A 20,893-nucleotide genomic window follows, 5' to 3' on the forward strand; every position below is an offset into this window, starting at 1 on the left:
TATCCGAGATGCTTGGGTCCAGCTGGTTTTCAGAATTCAGAATTTTTCGAATTTCAGAATAAGTGACAGCTTGATGGTGAAATTTTTAAAAATCTTACCAAACAGCAGACGCACTGAGTAAAATGGGCCCTGAAACAGAATTGGGGCCTGCCAGTGCTGGGCCACGCCCCCACATGTCGTATCTGAGTAACACGCATCAAGTGGGTGTTGAGTTGGGTTAACTTACACGCCAAACAACCTTGTTAATGAGAAAAAAACTCATTGCAAAAACCTTCGGATTTCAGAGCTTTTCGGATTTCAGGTTTTCCGATAAAGGGTTGTCTGCCTGTACAGACAAAGAGTTGAATGCATGGGTCAAAATTTGATAGGAAATAAATGGGTTTTGTTTCATTGAATATTGGCTCCTGCATTGGGAAAGAGGAAGTTGTACCAGTGGGATAGCCTTCACTTGAGTCATGCTCAGACCAGTGTTCTGATGAATTATAAAAATAGGAGTGCAAAGAGTGGCTTAAATTAAATATTGGGTGTGCGGAGAGTTTGCAACAGGAAAAGAAGGTTGGGTAGCTCTGCCAAACAAAAATGAGAACTGCCCAATAGTGAGAAATTCTATCTTAGTTCAAAGGATTTTAAGGCAGATAAATATAAAGGAAATAAGTCTCTTTGGGGAATAGTTTATAATCCCCTTGACAGTAGCTATAGAGTGACAGCAGAAGAAATGGTCGCATTGGTTAAATCTAAACTTCACAGATTCTGGAAGAGTATCAGTGGATTGAAAAATCACAAAGTTAATATCTCTTTTTAGAAAAGCGAGATACAGAAAGCTGGAAACTGCCGACCAGGCAGGTTAACACGGGGTAGAATTAAAGAAGTGATAGCAGAATAGTTAGACAATCAGGCAGAGTTAATAAGGTTTTGTGAAAGGGAAATCATTGCTTGACAAATGTATTAGAATTATTTAACAAGGATAAAGGGACGCTAAGAGGATTGGCATATTTGGATTTTTGAAAAGTATTCAACATGCTTCTGCTTAAATGGTTATGAAATAAAATAAAAGCTCATGGTGTTTGGTGTGTGGTATAATAGCATGTGTTATAGCAGTGGATGGACGAATGCTGCCACCATTCCTCTTTTTGTGATAGTGTTTGAAGGTTTACTGTGGTACAGGGACAACCACTTCTAAAGGGCAGATTTTCTACTGGCAGTACAGTAATTATGCGGACATATGTCAGTGTTGAACGTGGGGACACTGCAGAATCTCCATTGTAGCTCTTCCTGAAGGAATTGCCCATGAAATTGAATTTTCCACTGGGCAATTGTTCTACATCTGGAATGCTATGAAAGTCTACACAAAATAGAGAAATTGGATGGTTCTGAATCTTATCTATGTTCCTCATGATTTTATAAAATTCTATATCATTAAGTCTCAGCCTCCTATGCTCCAGGGAAAAAAAATCCCAGCCTAACCAGCCTCTCCTTATAACTCAAATGCTCCAGTCCTGGCAACATTCTTGCAAATATTTTCTAAGCCTTCTCTTATTTAAACAACAGCCTTCATATAAAAATGGTCTCACCAACATCCTGTACAGCCACAACATAACCTCCCAACTCTTATACTTAATGGAGAAAGTGAGGACTGCAGATGCTGGAGATCAGAGCTGAAAGTGTTGCTGGAAAAGCGCAGCAGGTCAGGCAGCATCCAAGGAACAGGAGAATCGACGTTTCGGGCATAAGCCCTGAAGAAGGGCTTATGCCCGAAACATCGATTCTCCTGTTCCTTGGATGCTGCCTGACCTGCTGTGCTTTTCCAGCAACACATTTTCAGCTCTTATACTTAATGCTCTCACCAATGAAGGCAAACGTGCCAAATGCCTTTTTCACCACCCTGTCTACCTGCCACTTCCAAAGAACTATGATTTTGCAACCGAGGTCACTCAATTCAAAACACTCTAGGGCCCAACCAGTAAACTGTATAGGTCCTTTCCTGGTTTGCCTTACAAAAATGCAACACCTTGCATTTATCTAAATTAAACTCCATCAGCCTGTTCTCAGTACATTAGACCAACTGATCAAGATCTGTTTATAATCTTAGATAACCTTCTTCACTACGCACTGTACCACCAATTTTGGTGTAATCTGCAAAGTTACTAACCATACTTCCTGCTTTTACTAACTAGTCTACCATGTGGGACCTTATGGAAAGCCTTGCTGAAGTCCACGTAGACAATGTCTACCGCTTTGACTTCATCTATCTTCTTAGTAACTTCTTCAAAAAACTCAGTCAGATTTGCAAGACAAGACTTCCCACACGCAAAACCATGCTCTACCATGTTGTGATTTTAAGCTGAATAGAGAGTTTATAATTGAGGCTGTTAATGAGCTCTTCTAATTTAGCCTCTGTGTGAATCCAAATACCACATATGTCAATTCAAATGTAGAAATTATTATTACCTCATGACTGTATCACTGACTAACTGAGTTGGTGTGAATCAAAAAGTAGTCCCTGGAAAACTGAAATGTAGCCCCTGAGCATTGTAAAGTCACCCTCAAGAAAATCTCGAGAAAAGCCCTCAAAAAAAATATTTTCACACAGGGCCAACTTCAAAGAAATGGAGCTGGTTACATAATGCAGAATCACACATTGTGCCAGTGCTGCCCACTGTGGCCACTATTCATAATATGAATGACTAGGTTGCATGCAATTGTTTGACAAAACTGTGATTGTAAAATATATCATGCTGAAACCTAGCTTTTGATGGATTTTGTAAATAGAGGCATAAGGTACAAAAGCGAAGAGATTTTGTTGAACCCAAATAAAACAGTTCGACCTCACTGTGATGAGTCGAGAGTGGGTTGTTAGAAAAGCACAGTAGGTCTGGCAGCATCCGAGGAGCAGGAGATTTGATGTTTCGGGCAAAATCCTGAGCCAGAGAGATCTGAAGACTTTGTAGAGGATTCGGGAGAGACTCCATACATTTACTAGAATAGCTCCAGAGAAGAGAGAACACAGAGAAGCTGAAGTTACTCTCCTAAGAGCTAAGAAGTTTAAAGGGAATTGATGGAGATACGTAAAATGTTAAAGGATTTAAATAGAATAAACAGAAACCGTTTAAAGTGAATGAAAGATGAATAATCACATGGCCAAGTTTTAAGTTACTTTAAAGTAAATTTAAATTAACTGGCAGAAACGTAGAGGTGACAGGAGGATAAACGGTTACACAAAAAGTGGTTAGGAATTGGAATGTGCTCCATCCCTGATATTGAGGTAGATACAGATTCAGATTAGTATTCACAGAATTGTTGTCGCACACAGGATAAGAACTGGGACTGGGCAAAGTTGGAATCAAGATGGAAAATACCATTTCAGGTGTTGCTGACCACTCCCATGGCTGTGAAAGTACAAGGACAACTGGATCCATAGAATGAACTGTAAACGGGTCAGTGAAGGAACAGACAAGGATTAAGGAAGAGGAATGCAATGGATACTGGTGACTTTGGGGGGGGTTTCACTTTGAGAGTGGAAGGATTTCAGACCAATATCTGTTTGTCACTGTAAAGGTGACTAAAATGATCTATACAGCATAACACCTTTTTGTATTGGGCTTATCAGAGCGCCCAAATGATGGCGGAAAGAAACTGATTGAGTATGGTATGGGCTCATATGCTGCCCTCTTCACAGGGGGTATTCCTTTATGGCCTGTCTCCTTTAGCTGGCCTGAGGTGGCTGAATGGCTCATACGCTGTAACTCTGTAACTGATCCTGATAAATCTAAGGACCTGCAGGAATGGCAGTTGGCAGGATATGATATGGCCCTAATCAGGGATTGATACCAACAACCCATTGTGACTACACTGGTTGTTCAAATGGGCATCATTACTTAATGCTAATCTCCTGCTTTGTCTCCTTTGCACACTATTTCTTCAGAAATAATTAACCTTTGCCCTCTTGGATGCATCAATTAAAGCTGCTTCCACCACATTTCCAGGCAGTGCATTTCATATCTGAACTACTCACTGTGTGATGAAGCTTTTTCTTACATCGTCCTTGCTTCTTTTGCACTTAACTTTAAATCTACGCCCTCTCTTGTTTCTTTTACGCACCTGTGGAATAGCTTCTCCTTATCTACTCTATCCAGCCCTCTCATGGTTATGGAAACTGCTTTCAAATATCCTCTCAGTCTTCTTCTCTCCAAGAAGAACAGTACCAACTTCTTCAGACTATCCTCAGAAGTGAATTTTCGCATTCCGGGGAACCACTCTCATAAATCAATTCTGCATTCACATCTTTTCTATCACGTGGTACTCCCAGCTGTCCATGATACTCCAGCTGAGCTCCAATAAGAGTTTAGTACAAGTTCAGCATTACCCTCCTTGTTCTTGTACTCCATGTGCCTGTTAATAAAGCTGAGAACACTGTGTGCTTTATTAACTATCTTCTCTGCGTGTCCTGCCACCTTCAATGATCTGTGCACATATACACCTATGTCCTTCTGCTCTTGCACCCTTTTAGAATTGTACCCTCTATTTTATATTGTCTTTCAGTGGTCTTCTTACAAAGTACATCACCTTACACTTCTCTGCATTGAACCTCATCTGCCATTTATCTGTCCACTCTGAAGAATCCTTTTTAGAGTTCCACATTGTCCCCTGCACAGTGTAGAGTTAAAGCAATTTTCATATCATCCACAAACTTTGTAACTGTCCCCTGTCCACCAAGATATTGATATGTATCAGTAAAGCAAGGATCCTGATACAGACACCTTGGGAATACCACTTCAAACCTACCTCAAATCCAAAAATAAATGTTATTACTCTGTTTCCTAACACTCAGCCAATTTTATATCCATGTTGCTTCTATACCTTTTACACTGTGACATGCAACTTTCTTCTCAACTCTATTGTCGGGCATTGAATCAAATGCCTTCTGGTAATCCACAAATCCTCTATCGACAGCGTTGCCTTCATTGTGCCTTTCTCAAAAACAGGTTGCACAAATGTAAGGAGGAAAAAATGGAATGAATGGGTGGGGAAGGGAACTCACTGAGTTTCTCTTTGAAATAACTATTCTGTCCTACTGGACAAAAAAAATTGCATCGTGAAGGCACTGAACAGGGAGCTGTCGAGGATGAAAAGGGAAAGGATAAGTGAAGCCCAGAGAAGTTAAGCAGCAGGGCACTTGATTTTTCTTCCTTGATTCAAGCGCCATAGATAAGTTAACTGAGTGAGCAAAAATTTAGCATGTGGAATATCGTATGAGGAACTGCATGATTGCCCACTTTCAGAGGAGAAACAGAAGAACCGAATATTACTTAAATGGAGACAGGCTGCAGTATTGATGAATTTAGTTGCCCAAGTATATGAATCACAAAGACTTACCATGCACATGTAGCAAATTGTTAGGGAGATGAATGGAACATTGGCCTTTATTGCAAGAGGGAGCAGAGTTTAAAATTAGGAATGTTTTGTTAAACCTGTACAGGACATTGGGAGACTATACTTGTAGTACAGTGTATAGTATAGTTTGGATCTCCTTCTTTAAGCTGGGGGGGTGTGGTCTGCTTGCTTTGGAAACAGTTAGAAGAATGTTCACTCGGCTGGTTCGGGGGACGAAGGAATAATCTTACGTAGAAAGGTTTAGTATGTTGACCCTGTACTCATTAGAGTTTAAAAACCGAGAACAGTCTGATGGAGCTTGGCAGGTTAGATGTTGAAGGATGCTTTACCTCATCGGGTACTCTAGACTAAGCAACATCGTTTAGAAGAGAAGTGTCACCCAATTAAGACTGAAATGAGATGGACAGATTTTGATCTGAAACCAAAAGAGAAAATGCTGGAAAATTTCAGCAGGTCTGGCAGCATCTGTAAGGAGAGAAAAAAGAGCTGACGTTTCGAGTCTAACTGACCCTTTGTCAAAGCTTTGACAAAGGCTCAGTTAGATTCGAAACGTCAGCTCTTTTTTCTCTCCTTACAGATGCTGCCAGACCTGCTGAAATTTTCCAGCATTTTCTCTTTTGGTTTCAGATTCCAGCATCCGCAGTAATTTGCTTTTGATCTACAATGTTGTCAAGAGCTACAGGGAGAATAACAGGGCCACAAACAGATCAGCTATGAGTTTATTAAATGGCAAAAGAGACTGGAAGGTATGAATGCCCTACATCTATTCTTATTTCTTGTGACCTTTTGATTTGGCATTCCATAACAGATGACAATGCCATTTCAGTCTCCTCTCAGCTATTATATTCGATTGTCCCACAATCACTTATTGTAAGGGGAACGCCCCTGTATTACTTGTCACAATGTAGAATGATGTGAGTCAATGTGGTTGATAATCTTTGTGTATTAAGCAGCTTGAAGGAGGAAGCCAGATTAGGAGTATCAGAAGCAAAGCTAGAAATTGCTGGAAAAGCTCAGCAGGTCTGGCAACATATGTGGAGAGAAATCATTTCGGCTCAAGTGACTCTTCTTCAGAATGGCTTTTCCAGCAATTTCTGTTTTTGCTACTGATATTCCTAATCTGGCTATCTCCTTCAGGCTGATACTCCTGACAAAAATCAAAAGAACTACAGATGTTGGATATCACTAGCAAAACTCTGTAGATTAAGTCTTTCATTTTTTAGAATGGGTTTGCTAGTTTTGGTTCATTATTATGCAAATCCTAGAACTCCTTTGAAGTCACATTCTCAAGATAACTTCAGGTTTTCTAACAAAATGTGTCATCTCAGCTCAGATAATGCATTAAAGATGAGGTTAAAGTCTGTCTGTGTGTCCCAATCTTGAGTCAGACTGGTTCTATTTCTAAAGTGGGATTTAGGGAATCTTACATGGGTTGACTGTAGGTTATGCATATTTTTGAGCAAAATAAAATATAATTCTGCAAATACAGATTCACCCCATAAACTTATCTGTGTGTGCGTGCAGGAGAGACGGAGTGAGTGTATGTATGTGTGGGTGTGAGGGCATGTGAGAAAGTTTATAAGCTTGATGAGGTATAAGACTGTGAGAGGGTGTGAGTGTGTGTGTGGTGGGGGGGGGTGTATGTGAATGCATTTGAGAGAGAAAGTGTGTGTGTGTGTGGTGTAATGGGGCCACCTGTCGTGTGATATGAATTCAGGCTCCCAGTTGAGGGAATCCCCATGGGTACCGAACTTCGCTGTCAGCCTCTGCTCGGCCACTTTGTGTTATTGCGTATCCCAAAGTCTGCCTTGGAGGCTGGTCACCTGAATGTCCTGAACCGCTGAAGTGTTCCCCGACTGGAAGGGAACACCCTTGCCTGGTGATTGTTCTGTGGTGTCTATTCATCTATTGTCGTAGCATCTGCTTGGTCTTGCCAATGTACCAAGCCTCAGGGCAACCTGGAGACAGACAACGTTGGCCAGATCACATGAATACCTACCGCACACATGGTGGGAGGCATCCCCACGTGTAATGGTGGTATCCATGTCGACACTCTGACACATCTTGCAACGGCTGCCATAACACGGTTGTACGGTGTTGTGGTCGATGTTGTCCTGAAGGCTGGGCAGTAACTTAGACAGAGAGAGCTATCTCAAGGGGCCAAATGGTCTAATTCTGCTCCAAATCTATATATTCATTACAGGATTATTTGAGTTTGCATTTGGCCTTGAGATAAGTAGCAATAAGTAAGCGCTTTGGGTGTTTTTTTTCAGGTATGGGAAGTGCAAACTGGAGAGAAACTCTATCAAATTGAGCATCCCCATGGACATGGTATAGAAGTGACAGCTGGAGCAGTGGATCAGAGAGGAATGCATCTCATTACTGGAGCAGCTGATGGTGAGGCTTTTTAAAGCTATTTTTGATTTAGGGTATTTTTTCATTTACTGTGAAAGAAAACCTGAACCATAACCCCTTAACTTTTCCCATCATCTCTATTGCTGACCTTTCTGCTTTATACATCTTTTTTTATTTATTCACAGGACATGAGCTTCACTGGTTAGGCCAGCATTTATTATTTGTTAGGGGCTAATCTTGCAAACGTTTTCCGATTCCAGTTAGCTCACCTGCCAAGACTCCTTCAGGTTCATCAAATCACCATTTCCTGATTTTCCTCATTGAATCCACATTCACTCATGAGGAGGTGTTTGCCATCTCCTGGGAATGACTATGATTTATACTCCCTCAGCCCAATGTCTTCAGGTTTGAGCATATCTAGACAAATCTATCCCTCCTCCACTGCTTCTTTATTTCCAACACCTCCCCACAACTCCATGACATTTTCCCATGCAGTTGGAGAAGGTGTGACACCTGTCTGTTTACGTCCTCTTGCCTCACTATCCAAGGCCTCACACCATTTGGTCTACTCTACACTGGGGAGACAAATGGCAGACTAAATGATCACTTTGCAGAACACAATACACAAAAGTGACCCTGAGCTTCCAGTTGCCTGCCACTTCAATACACCACCACATTCCCATGCCAACATTTCTGTCTCAGACCTACTGTGGCACTCAGGTGAACCTCAGCGCAAGTTCGAAGAACAGCATCTCATCTTCTGCTTCGGGACCCTGAAGCCACTAGACTGGGATCAATAACATTAGACCCCAATTCCAACCTTCCACTTTTTAACCCACACTGCACCCTGGCCAGATTGAGTTCAACACAGCCGGCCCATTCTCTCCGACTTTCAGAACTGATTATCACTTTTTTAGCTTTTCTCCTTTCCTCGCCTACTCTCAATAATCTCCTTGTCTTCCCACTCCTTCTGTCTCTGTCTCTGTCTCTGTCTCTGTCTCACCTCCTCCCATCCCCTCAACTCCCAATCTCATCTTCAGCAAAAATAAATATTACATTTTCCTAGCTATCAGTTCTGATGAAGTCACCAGACTTGAAATATTAGTTCTGCTTTCACCCGCAGGTGCTGCCAAGCCTGTTTTTATTTCGGGGCAGGTATTCGGGAACTGCATAAAGAATGATTAGGCATTACCCTGCTCTAATCAATAGTCTTCATTGTTCCAGAACTATCAAGAACAAGATGTTGCCAGTGACTTTATGCCACCAGTAATTATTTCCTTAAATCCTCTTCCTTGTTCCTCTTGACTGACCTTTCTAAGAGGTGCTGAGTAGGTACTGCCCTTTCAAATGTGTGATCTTTCAGATGAGGTATAAACCAACATACTCCCTAATCTGTAAGGACAAAAGATCCCATGGCTTTATTCAAAGAACAGGGAGTTCCTCCATTGTCTTAGCTAATGTCTATTCTTCACCCAACAATGATTGATGACCATATCATATTTTTATACAATTTCATTGCTTTTTGTGGAACCTTGCACAAATTTGTTGCTGTATTTCCCTCTTCAGAATACCCTCAACCGTGAGTTTCCCACCCATCTGACCATTTATCCTTCTTGATTTTGTTCTACCACCTCTCTGGTCTCTTCTGGCTGAAGTAAGTCAAATTTGGTTTTCAGCTGGTAGTTGAACATTAAGGATGCTGGCAAAGAGTGGGTCATTGCTGTGGCATGTTCCTATATATGCTGAGGAACTTTTTGATTCATCATCCTGGCAGCCACTTCCCTTTTGAAGCCTTTAAGGTCTGCTTCAAGGTTTGTGTAAATCTCTCTGCCTGGCTGTTTGTCGTAGGGTGATACAGAGCCTATCTGACATGTCGGACTCTGTGATTTTCCAGGTATTCCTCGAGCTTTTGTGCCACCAACTGGATGATTATCACTCATGACTTGTTTGGGGTTTGCGAACCTGGCAAATAATTCATAGTTAGTCTATCATTGTACCTAATACCGATTTCATGTCCACCACCTTGGGCCACTTGGAATGGATATCCATGACCACAAGTAACATATGTCCCCCTACTGATCCTATGAAATCAATGTGAATATGCTGCAATGTTAATTGAGGCCATTCTCATAGGTGAAGGGGTGACAATGGGACCTTTTGAAAATGTAAGTCTCGTATGATCCCATTTTTACTCTCTCTGGGAATCCACCTTTAACCACTAAAAGTAGCTCCTGGCTATTTCGTTCATTCGCACCACGCTGGGCTGCCCTTTGTGCACTTGTTCCAACAGATTTCCCATTAACAGGGGAGGAATAACAACTCTCATTCTTCATAATAAACATCCGTCCGATATGAAAAGCTCCCACCTGCTGGACAGTTAAGGTCAGTAATTCTGGGCTGCTTCTATGACAAGTCCTTTCCCTCAAGACTAAGTCCACCACTAGGCTTCAGACCAAGTCATTCCAAAAAACATTCAGGCCCCAACTCACTCATATTGGTGTTTTTATCTGGGAAAAGTGCATCATTTTCAGGGTACAGTTGGGAAAATCCTTTTTCCCAGTCGTGGTAACATTGACAAAGCATCTGCATTGTTGTGCTTCTTTGACTGCTAGTATCTGATATCTTGTGAGTGGGTTGACATAGCCAGTGCCCACCTCTGCAGGCATGCCACAGCCATTGACAGTGTTCCCGTATATGGGCCACAAATGGAGGTTAGCAGTCTGTGCTCTGTCAGCAGCACAAGTGCCTGCTGTAAAAAAAAGCATTGCCCACAGTTTGTGGCTGAAACCCCACCCTCGTTGCCAATTTTAACCAGAAGTAGAACACGAGGTAGACGGAGCGTAAACTTGAAAAGGCAATACTTTATTTGGACTCCATAGTTAGTCCTAGACTCTCCCCCTAGCTCCTGTCTCCACACCTGACTTGCCTCTTAAAGGGGCAACACAATCCCAACCAAATACATAACACTCCTCTCCCTTTTTTTCATCCTCTCCTTTTCAATATATGTACATCCAACAATTATAATAACTCTTATACAAGCCTTGGGCTTCCAGAAGCTTGACCAACATGCAGTTCTACAAGTCAGGTGTCCTGTGACATCCATCTTAAAGAACAGCAATGTTCTTTATGAAAACAGATATACCTGCGATGGAATATTTCAAAGTTTAAACCAGAAATATATGTAGAGTTTCTTTTTAGTGTATCTTTATGTCAAACATAAAGACGAGAAACTTAGAATTTGTTTTAACCTAGAGAGCATTATGTCAGTTGCTTCTGCTACTCATCCCCAAAGTTCCCGTCTGCTCCAACCATAAACGTGTATTGTTTTCTATTTTTATACCCTTCTGCCTTCAGGCTGTCCGTGAGCTCTTTAGATGCACGGCATCCAAATGTACTTTCTTGACACCATTTCCAGCAAATTATTCAGCCTGCCCACCTTAGTGGCTGTTGTTTATACAGTTCCTTCTTTTTTAAAGTCAACCTCACCACTTGTTGCTCAATAAAAACAAACCACCATCCCACATGCATTTGTCTCTGTGATGTCATTTTTCTTCATTGAAACACTACATAAATGTTTCTTTGGTTTTGATCTCAGGAAGTCTCAGTGTAAAATGGTTTGTATTCATTTTGCACTTCATACAACATGCCTATTGTTTCCATTCTCCTTTGACCACAGGCTCAATTATAACTTGGGAGCTTTATACCGGAGAGAAAGTTAAAGTCATTCCTCCGACCACAGAAAACACTGAAGAAGATCATCGCATTTCACAGCTGTACTTTATGAACTATGGCAACCCGCAAATAGTGCTTGCTTTTGGTTGGAAAAACAAGATCAAAATTCTTCAGGTTTCTAGAATTTACCACAGTATTTATTTAGCTTCCCTGTATGACATGAAGATATAAAGATCTGTTACATGCAACATGTAAAATAATTGACATGTAAATATCAAAAGAGATTAGAAAATGACGAATTGTTTTCTTTAGTACAGAGAAGGTGAAGGAAAGTTTAATAGAGTGTTCAAATTGATGCTAAATTTGATAGAGTTGAATGGGAGAATCTGTTTACACTGGCTGGAGGCCCACGGAACAGAGGAAACCATGTAAACTAATTGATAAAGCTGCAAGCTGAGAGTTGAGAATTGTCTTTTGCTCAGCAGTATACAGTATCTGAAAGTACAGTGGAAGTAAATTCAATTGTACTTTACAGGTGGCTGTGTAATAGCTGGGCCACCTTTGACAGTGCTTTCAGTGCTTGACCATTCTCTGCTTCATTCTTAATTGTTTGAGAGGTCTTGGAGAACAGCTCTCAGACCTTGAGAGGAAACTTGTTGTGAAGCTTTCCCTGCAATGCTAAGCATCTAATCTGAATGATCTGCATAAAAGCAGGCTACATTGTGCTTCCTACATTGACAACAGAAATCCTCTCTCCAATTCCCTTTTCTGTCATGGATAGTACACACTGATGTTATGATCCCACCTGATGGTAATTCTGGAATGAAACTTGGCTTCATAGGTCATAAGATTTACTTTACAATGTGGTTACCATGGACATCAGTCATGTTACATATTCACACAAGGCCATCATTGCTTTCAACAAAAAAGTAGAAGTGTGATATACATAAAAAAAGTCCAAAGATATTTATGAAGCACACCCACCCCACATTGCAACTACTACTGACCCAGTCACTGCTTGACTGTCTGGAGACTTGACACAAGCCCCAGGAAACATCCCACTGAAACCCATTAAATTCCACAGCTCCCTCCTTCATGAAAACACTTGTGGAGGTGAGTAGATAATAGGCACCAGCACACTGCCAAGAAATGTAGTTTTACACTCACCTCTGGGCATTAGAGTATTCAGCCTCATGTGTAAATAAGTCATTTCTGTAAAAAGAAAATAAACCCACTGCGTCATTGTAGCATGGTGGTCAGCATCACAGCGTCAGGGTCCCTGGTTCGATTTCAGCCCTGGTTGACTGTCTTGTGAAGTTTGCACGTTCCTCCCATGTTTGTGTGGGTTTCCACTGGGTATCTGGTTTCATCCCACTGTCAAAAGATGTGCTGGTTAGGTCGATTGGTCATGGTAAATGTGGAGTTATGGGGATAGGGTAAGGGGCTGGGTTTCATGGGATGTTCTTCAGAGGGTCAGCACAAACATGATAGGCCAAATGGCTTCCTTCCATGCTGTAGGGAGTCTATGACTCTTCATACAGTAAACCCTCTGTATTTGCAAAATTATGTATCATGAATTTGCCTATCCACGCCAAAAAGTAAATAAGACCAAAAATCAACACCCGTGGGCAAAAGTTGTGGATCCACAATATTTTTAACCATTTTCAACTTATTTTTCATGAGCTGTGCACTCATGAATTTCATAATTTGCAGGGGTTCTCAGGAAGAGAACCTTCAGGGATAGGGAGGAATGGCTATACAGGGTACTTGGTTGAAAGTTTAGTTCTAGATGCATCTTCCTGCAATAACCAGTTGCAACAACAGCAATTTCTTCAGGTATCTCAGGCGCCTGTACTCCTGAGTGACTAGAATCTGGATAGAATATGGCAACATTTAGTTCTAATAGCTGGGACTGGATTTATTTTGATATTTACACATCTTACAAGCAAATTCAGCTTCAGAATGGCATACTCTCGTGAAGCTTCATTAAATAAACAAGCAGAGAACCATTAATACAATGCATTCAGTTCCTAACAGTCTCATTTCCCCAAAGGATGCATCAGATGAACCGAATCTAACCATTCTAGCAGAATTTCCAGATATAATCACTACAATATATAACAGAAGCAGTTTAGCCAGGAGGAAGGAATTACAATTTCTCAGTGCAGAATTACATGCTGGAAAGGAGGTAACTGTAATACTTTTGATGTTTTGTCATCTTATCATATAAATACATTAGTGGCATTGTCATATGCATTTTGGGACAAATTAATGTGTAATATTGGATAGGAATCATCTGTACAGAATTATAAAACATTCTGAGAGTAGAACTCCACATGTTATAGGTCTCAGCTTCTTACTCCAAGCCTTTACAGCTATAAACAGAATTTTAAGGCACGAGTAGAAATTGGTCATGTTTCAGGAGTGGTATTCAAAATCAGTACTTTTAAAAATATTCATTCACAGCATTTATTGATCATCTCTAATTGCTCAGGGGACAGATAAGATTCAACAACATTGCTGTTGGCCCTGAATCATATATAGGCCGGACCAGGTAAGCTTGGAAGAATTTGTTCCCGAAAAGACATTAGTGTTGACAATGGGTACATGATTGCCATGGGCCACCTCCACATTCAAGAGGATTTTCTTTTTTAACTTGAATTCATGTTTCACTATCTGGACTGGTGGGATTTGAACCCATGCCCCCAGAATTTTGGCCTGGAGTTCTGGATTATTAGTGCAGTGATATCACTGCCTCCTCACCTACACTGAAATCAATGTACCATATAAAATAGGCCTGTCATGTGAATAAGACCAGCAGGCAGGAGAGGCTCGCTGCATTCCAAAGACAGTGCATCAGTTCAAGCAAGGATGAAGGTTGGCCATTTTTGGATGCTGCACTGGTCCTGTGGTTTGTCAGGGAAAGAAGTAGGAGGGAGAAATAGGTAACGGCCTATAATTTCAATATAGAGCAATGCAGAGGAGCACCTCCTCTTTCTAGTCCCAAGTTCAGTAATATTTTACTTGTTGGTGGTGAGCAACTACCCCTTACTCCCCCATTCACCCATTTTCATTACCTGTGAATACTTTGCTGGCTTGATTGTTCCTGAAGACATTGATTGCAACCAGCACAACACATGCTATTGTTAGACATAAAGGGAAACTTCTGTTACACAAAAGCAGTGATAGAAGGTTCACTATTTGCATAGGCAGTAACATTCATTTCAGCTGATACACAGGACAACTAAGGAGTATGCTAACCACTGTGGCAATCAGCATGTTCCTTGTGTGTTGCAGGCACATTTGACAGGTGATGTACACTTTTAAGTCACTCTCCTATTTTGCGCTGAAGAAATGAGCAGAGTGAATTCCAATTTCATTCCTACTGTTCCATTGCTTACCATTTTTCATTCCTTGCAATAAATCTATTAGCTATTGCATATTAATTATATATGTTGTTTAGCCTGCATGTCAGTTCATCAAATTGTAATCATTTGTTTTGCATTATTGCAGAATGAACTGACCGACACAGCACTAAGTGGCATTGATTTAATAAACATCAATGATGAAAATTTGCTAGCTGTTGGATGGCTCAATTTAATCATGATATGGAATTTAGATATGGCATCCCTCTTGCAAGTGTAAGCAAAGTTTCTTCAGTTGTTGAATATTCAAAGATTTACCCAAATCTTTTAAAAATGAGACTTTGGAGATTAGTCAGTTCTCATGAATTATAAGAGGAGGTTGACACTAATTTAAGACAAAGACATGAGGACATATTAACGTCGCATAAACAACATAAGGTTTTGCATGGGACAGCAATCAATCTGTGATCGGGTAGGAGAAGGAAATACTTTCTACCTGGATATATTGTTAACCAACTTGGACTGTTAGGTAAACACATCATGGCTGTTTTACTCCCTGTGAAAATTTCTTGCCAGGTTTCAACCAGTTTCCACCCAGTCCATGGAAAGGTTAAGATTGTTTCAAGTCTTTCTGTTCCATTTGCAGCTGCATGATAGTTATTGTTATCTTGACTCTGCCCAGGTCCTGAGCGACTCACATGATAACTTATATTTGGCACTGATTAATTTAAAATTGGGATCCTGTCAAATAGGTAGAATTCAGATGCAGTTTCCAACAATTTTCACTGCTGAGGGAAGGACCTGCACAAGAAACTAGGAATTGCTGAAAGCTGTGAATATTTTCAGAACACTGTTTAAAACAAGTGACATTCACAGGTAGTGTGATAAATTGGAGGATCTGTTCCAGTAGAAATAACTGATTTCTCCAGAATGCTGTGTTTTTTGTGAAGAAGCTCCATTTTGCATCTATCCTCATCATCCATTTACTGCAGTAGGACATCTTATCCTGCTGAAATAAAATAAATGTATTAATATCCAATTGATTCAAAGGTTTGTAAGTTTGTTTGAGGCACATTGAGATTTACATGACGAAATATGATGTGAAGTAATGAGTGAGTAGCAATAGGGATGGTCTTAGATCAGGCAAGTGGCAGAAGGCAAGTTCAGAATGGGTGCGTAGATTTCCCTGTGGAATCAGGTGGCGGTAGTTGGCTTCTTGTGAATTATTTAGGATAATCAAAACTTTAACTCATTTAGCAGGCAACTACATATGTTCCTGAATTCTCATTTCCTCGAGGGACATGGGCCAAGTACTGGAAATAGAGTTAGGCTGGTGATTTTCAGACATGATGGACAGAGAGGTCTCATGTGTTGTAAATCTTTCTCCACTTCCTAAATATTCCAAGTATCTAAAAAGGAGGAATGTGTATGGATGTGGGGAGAGGGCAGATGAATGGCAGTACATGAATTAGACTTTAGGAGGGACAGCACAACCATGATGTGCCAAATGGCCTTCTGTGTTATAATGATTCTATGAATTTTAAATCAGAGAAAGAAACATGATTCCTCAACATGCACACTTGGGAGGCACGATTTCCTAATGTGAGAAAGATTTCATTACATGTGGTATTACCAATATTTATTTGCATTGAATTCTAGGTTTAATGAAGATCGAATTACAGAAACACGAGATGAAGTTAAAGATCAGGAATTGATGCATGATGTCAAGTCACCCATGGTTAAAATAGTCAAATTTGTACCCCTCAAACTGCAAATTAATGAGATAGAAATTACTGGGTAAATATGCCAATTACTTCAAAACTCTTCTTAATAATTTTAGCTTGTATCACAGAAAATTGCTTGTACATAAATGAAAGATTTTTTTCAGTTAATTGCCAATCTGCTTTCTTTTGTACAAATTCAACCCTTTGTTGTCCTTAACTTTTGATGCCATGTTCTAAGTTCCTGTGCAAGAAGAATGAAATGACATCCATTTTTTGCTCCTCTATTTCTTATAATTTAATTGTTTTAACAAGTCATTTACTTTTTCAGTGAAAACATGCAAAAACTATATGATATGCATTTGTTGAAAAAGTACAAGAAGCTATGGGAAAGTGTATCATAGTCTGATTTTTCCAGATATTCAATTGCTATATTTTAATTAAATATAGCAGTGATCATTAATTATGATAGTTTATACCCAAATGTTATGAACAGATTTTGCACTGCTAAAGATGCATTGATTCTGTAACATCAATGCCTTCGTTGTTACAGGATGAATTGTATGTCACCAACGGCATGGTGACACTCAGAGACAGGGAAAGAGGGTGAAATTGGGACCAAGATAGTGATGGCTGCTCCCACCATGGATATTAAATGCCAATCATTTGATTGCCTGGCAACTCACAGATGCAGGATTTATTCATCGATGGAGCCAGAAGCTCACCTCAAGCCAATTGAAAGCCCATATAAAATTCCTGTGTGTTCTCGGCAAGTGTCAAAGTTAGCTGTCCTGTTGTTCACAGAGTTTTATAGTGCAGAAGGAAGCCATTCATCCCATTGTACTCATTGTGCCATGTTAATTGTAATGTTCTAGTATGAACGTTTCATCAGGAACTAAATCATAGGTTAGTATATTTAAAATAGCAACATACATTGCAAGCTATGAATCAGGCATTACAGCAAGCCAACTGGTTTCCACGTGTGAAGCTTGCAACCCCACAACAGACTGACTATGCAGAGTCCAGCACTACATACACACCTTAAAGATATAGAAAAAATAACTTCCTGCTTTCCAACACACAGTTAATTTACTTACAATAAGCTGTTGAGTCTCTGTGAAGTATAGGTAATTTACTGACGGTCCAGATTTTGTGGCTCTGACTTAGTTTGGAGGTGCCAATGATTGCTTATTGGCATCAGTGACATTGTCTGTTGTTAGGTATGTATGTTAGCTCACTGAGCTGAAAGATTTGTTTTCAGACATTTTGTCACCATGACTAGGTAACATTTATCAGTGAGAGTCTGCGGTGAAGTGCTGGTGGTATGTCCTGCCTCTCTATTGATAGGTCCTGGTTTCTGAAGGTAGGTGATGTCATCTCCGGGTTCTTCTTTTCAAGGGAAGGTACATGGGATCTAAGTCATTGTGTTTATTGGTGGAGTTCTGGTTAGAATGCCATGCCTCTAAGAATTGTCGTGTCTGTCTGTTTTGCCTGTCCTAGGATGTGTCTGTTGTTCCTGTTTGTATTGACATGATTTTCTTATTTGTACTGAAGTTGCTATTCCAGAATTATACTAACTTGATGCACTACTGCCAGATTACCACTGACTGATCTAATTTCTGAAGCTAAACTGAGTTGTTCAAATCTTCTTGGCAATTCATGTTTTGTTCCTTAAGCAGTTCCTGCTCAGTTAGAAACATTTGGTTTTGCAGTCTGGATTTTTCCAATTCTATCAAAGTTTTCACCTGCTTTTGTTCCAGTATACTTTTCCCCTTCGTAACTTGCTTTATTAACTATCCAGCCACTCACAATCATTTTCTCTTTTGATTTCTTTGAAGCCTGGATATTTTCCATTTTATAGTTGCTTCAGTGGAGTTTGATTGTCTCTATGACTTGCTTGACTTCTTCCACCATTTGCTTCTGAAACATATGACTCAGTATTGATTTGTAGTGTGTTATTGTGTGCACTGTGTATCTCCAGCTGTTCTTACAAATGTGTTGTTTTTCTTGAGCATCACTTTGAGTTCAGGTCGATGTACCTGCTCATTTTGGGCCTGAACTGTTTTAGATTTGAATTGCTCAGTATCGTCCTCTAAACCACTAATACTTTCATTGAGGAAGGGGGAGCCAAAATATTAACTCGGATTTCCTTCACAGATGCTGCCAGACCTGCTGAGCTTTTCCAGCAACTTCTGTTTTTGTTTCTGATTCGCACTTCTTTCGGTTTATCTTTAATATTTTCATGGGATTGATAATACAGAACTTGTGATTCATCTTATTTCCTTCCTTTATCCTTCAGCTCATCATTCATCTTCGAGAGCTGTATAGAGGTAACCTCTAAAGAATTCATTATCTCAAAGATGCTGTTTTCAAGATCAAATTATTTTGAAGTCTTTTCCTTTTGAACTTCAATTTGTTTTCCCACAGCAGAGAGCTGAGATTTCAACTCACCGATTCAGAAGAAGGTGGTGTCCTTTCATGTTCAGGTCTGCAAATCGTCTGCTGCAGTTTCTGTTGTTTCTCCGATGTTTAACTGACTCCATTGATTGTGACTAATGTGAGATCACAGTACACTGGTACTGTACACCTGCAATTACTGGCCCAGCAGAGTCTACAGTCCAAACATCTGCAAGTACATTAATTGTATTTTGCACCCAATAGCTATTGATTCTGCACATGGAATTGATGAACGATGATATGCTTAAAGTTTATATTTGTATGTTTTATTATAACTTCCCATTTGTGTACATGTCATGATCAGAATGTGCAGGAAGCTTATGTTGGTACTTTTCTACGTGGACAGTAATGAATAGTCACTAGTTTTTTTTGAGCACAGGTAATTTGAAGTTCACAAACAGTTTGGATGGTGCGATGTTTTCCATGAGATTGACAGTGTGAAATGTTTTCACCATTCTTTGGTTCAATGTGTCCTTTATTGCAGCTTGACGGTACTTATTGTACACAGACTATTTGGTTTAGTGCTCCTTGTACCTGCCTCAGCTTCTGCTCTTGTGCACTATCTCTATTGATGTTCTTTTCTGACACATACCTTGCAAAATCAAAATTGATTGAAGCTTAGTGCATGTAGAAGTCCAAACATTCCACAATCTTGCTACTTTTGAGAGTTCTAGCCATTACCTCAATCATTGGCTTTGTACGTGGATTAACTGTAATAATATATTTACATTAAGTACAAAGATTACCATAAGAAATATTTTTCTCTCCAAGTCCATGTGATTTTGGCATTCATTTTGTTTCTTAGTTGCTCTTGACATAGCATCTACAATGATATTGTTTTTGCCTGTTAAATGATTGATTGTATGATTGTAGCTTTGAGATCCAATGGAACTATATGAGATTTTGATGTTGGAATCTCCCTTTGCAGATTTGTTGACTATCTAGATCTCTAAGCAGAAAATGAGGCATTGTTTATCAAGATTGCACTGTGCTTCATTGTAATGTTGTAGCAGACCCAGGAGAGAAATGTTAACGTGAGAGCATGGTCATTTAATTGAAATGGCAAACAACTGGAAATTTCAGAGTCGTATGTACATACAGAGTAAAGTAATCTGTATAATTAAACTCTACCTTAACTCTTTAGTATGTCCAGTCCTCAAAAAACTAATTTCGTTAAAAGATCCTAATTAAATTTAACAAATTCTCTTCTTGCCAAGAGCCTGACTCTTTCAAAATCACAGTTGATGGTAGTATTGGACAAGTCAGACTCTAGAATGAAATCTGATTTCATAAACCATAAACTTTTAGTTTTGCAGTTTGATTAGCATAATGATCTGTCACTGAACATATTCAGACAAGGCTGCAAACATGCTTTTAGTAAACCAGTTCAAGTTTATTACACAAAGGTTATATATATGACAATTTAGAAAGATTTTAACATAAACAGCAGGAAAATATCAATGCAACAATTAAGCTATGTTCTATATAAGGCATTGCCACCCTTTTCCCAGCAACATTCTTTGCAGTCACTCAATCCCAGGGAAGAGTCACTCTTTTGTTAATTTTACAATTATTCGTCATATTATCTTCTCTAGTTCTGATGGCCAAGAGACATCTTTCCAGCTCTGTTGGCCTCAACACATCATTACAGCTCTGATTGCCTGAGACTTCTTTCCAGTCTTGACAGCCTGGATTTCTTGCCAGTTCTCACAGTCTGGAGGCTTTTATACAATACTCAGTTTGGAGATTTTCACAAACAAAACACTGTCCTTCAGCTTTCATGACTTCTCTTCTTCACCTGATCTCAAACAGCTAGTGGCATCTCATTTGTTTTGATGTAGGTCATAAAACTCAGCATTGTAAACATTGTGCAATTGACCTCCCAGAAAGCTAATTGAGTCTTTTAACTTATGTCACACTTTTTCTTGGATC

At 39.8% G+C, this 20,893-nt stretch overlaps 1 protein-coding gene across 1 annotated transcript in view; it reads left to right on the top strand.

Moving 5' to 3' along the window:
- Positions 1 to 20,893, top strand: part of LOC122553173 (WD repeat-containing protein 64-like) — a 135,079-nt gene that overhangs the window by 69,151 nt on the left and 45,035 nt on the right. The window contains exons 13-17 of the mRNA XM_087990995.1: positions 7,665 to 7,788; positions 11,423 to 11,592; positions 13,132 to 13,254; positions 14,932 to 15,059; positions 16,443 to 16,580. Coding sequence (XP_087847121.1) covers positions 7,665 to 7,788; positions 11,423 to 11,592; positions 13,132 to 13,254; positions 14,932 to 15,059; positions 16,443 to 16,580 — 683 coding nt within the window. The remainder of the gene's footprint in view (positions 1 to 7,664; positions 7,789 to 11,422; positions 11,593 to 13,131; positions 13,255 to 14,931; positions 15,060 to 16,442; positions 16,581 to 20,893) is intronic.

This window comes from Chiloscyllium plagiosum, unplaced genomic scaffold (assembly GCF_037043375.1).
Source record: "Chiloscyllium plagiosum isolate Xiang-an unplaced genomic scaffold, Cpla_swu_hap1 HiC_scaffold_10, whole genome shotgun sequence".
Classification (NCBI taxonomy): Eukaryota; Metazoa; Chordata; class Chondrichthyes; order Orectolobiformes; family Hemiscylliidae; genus Chiloscyllium; species Chiloscyllium plagiosum.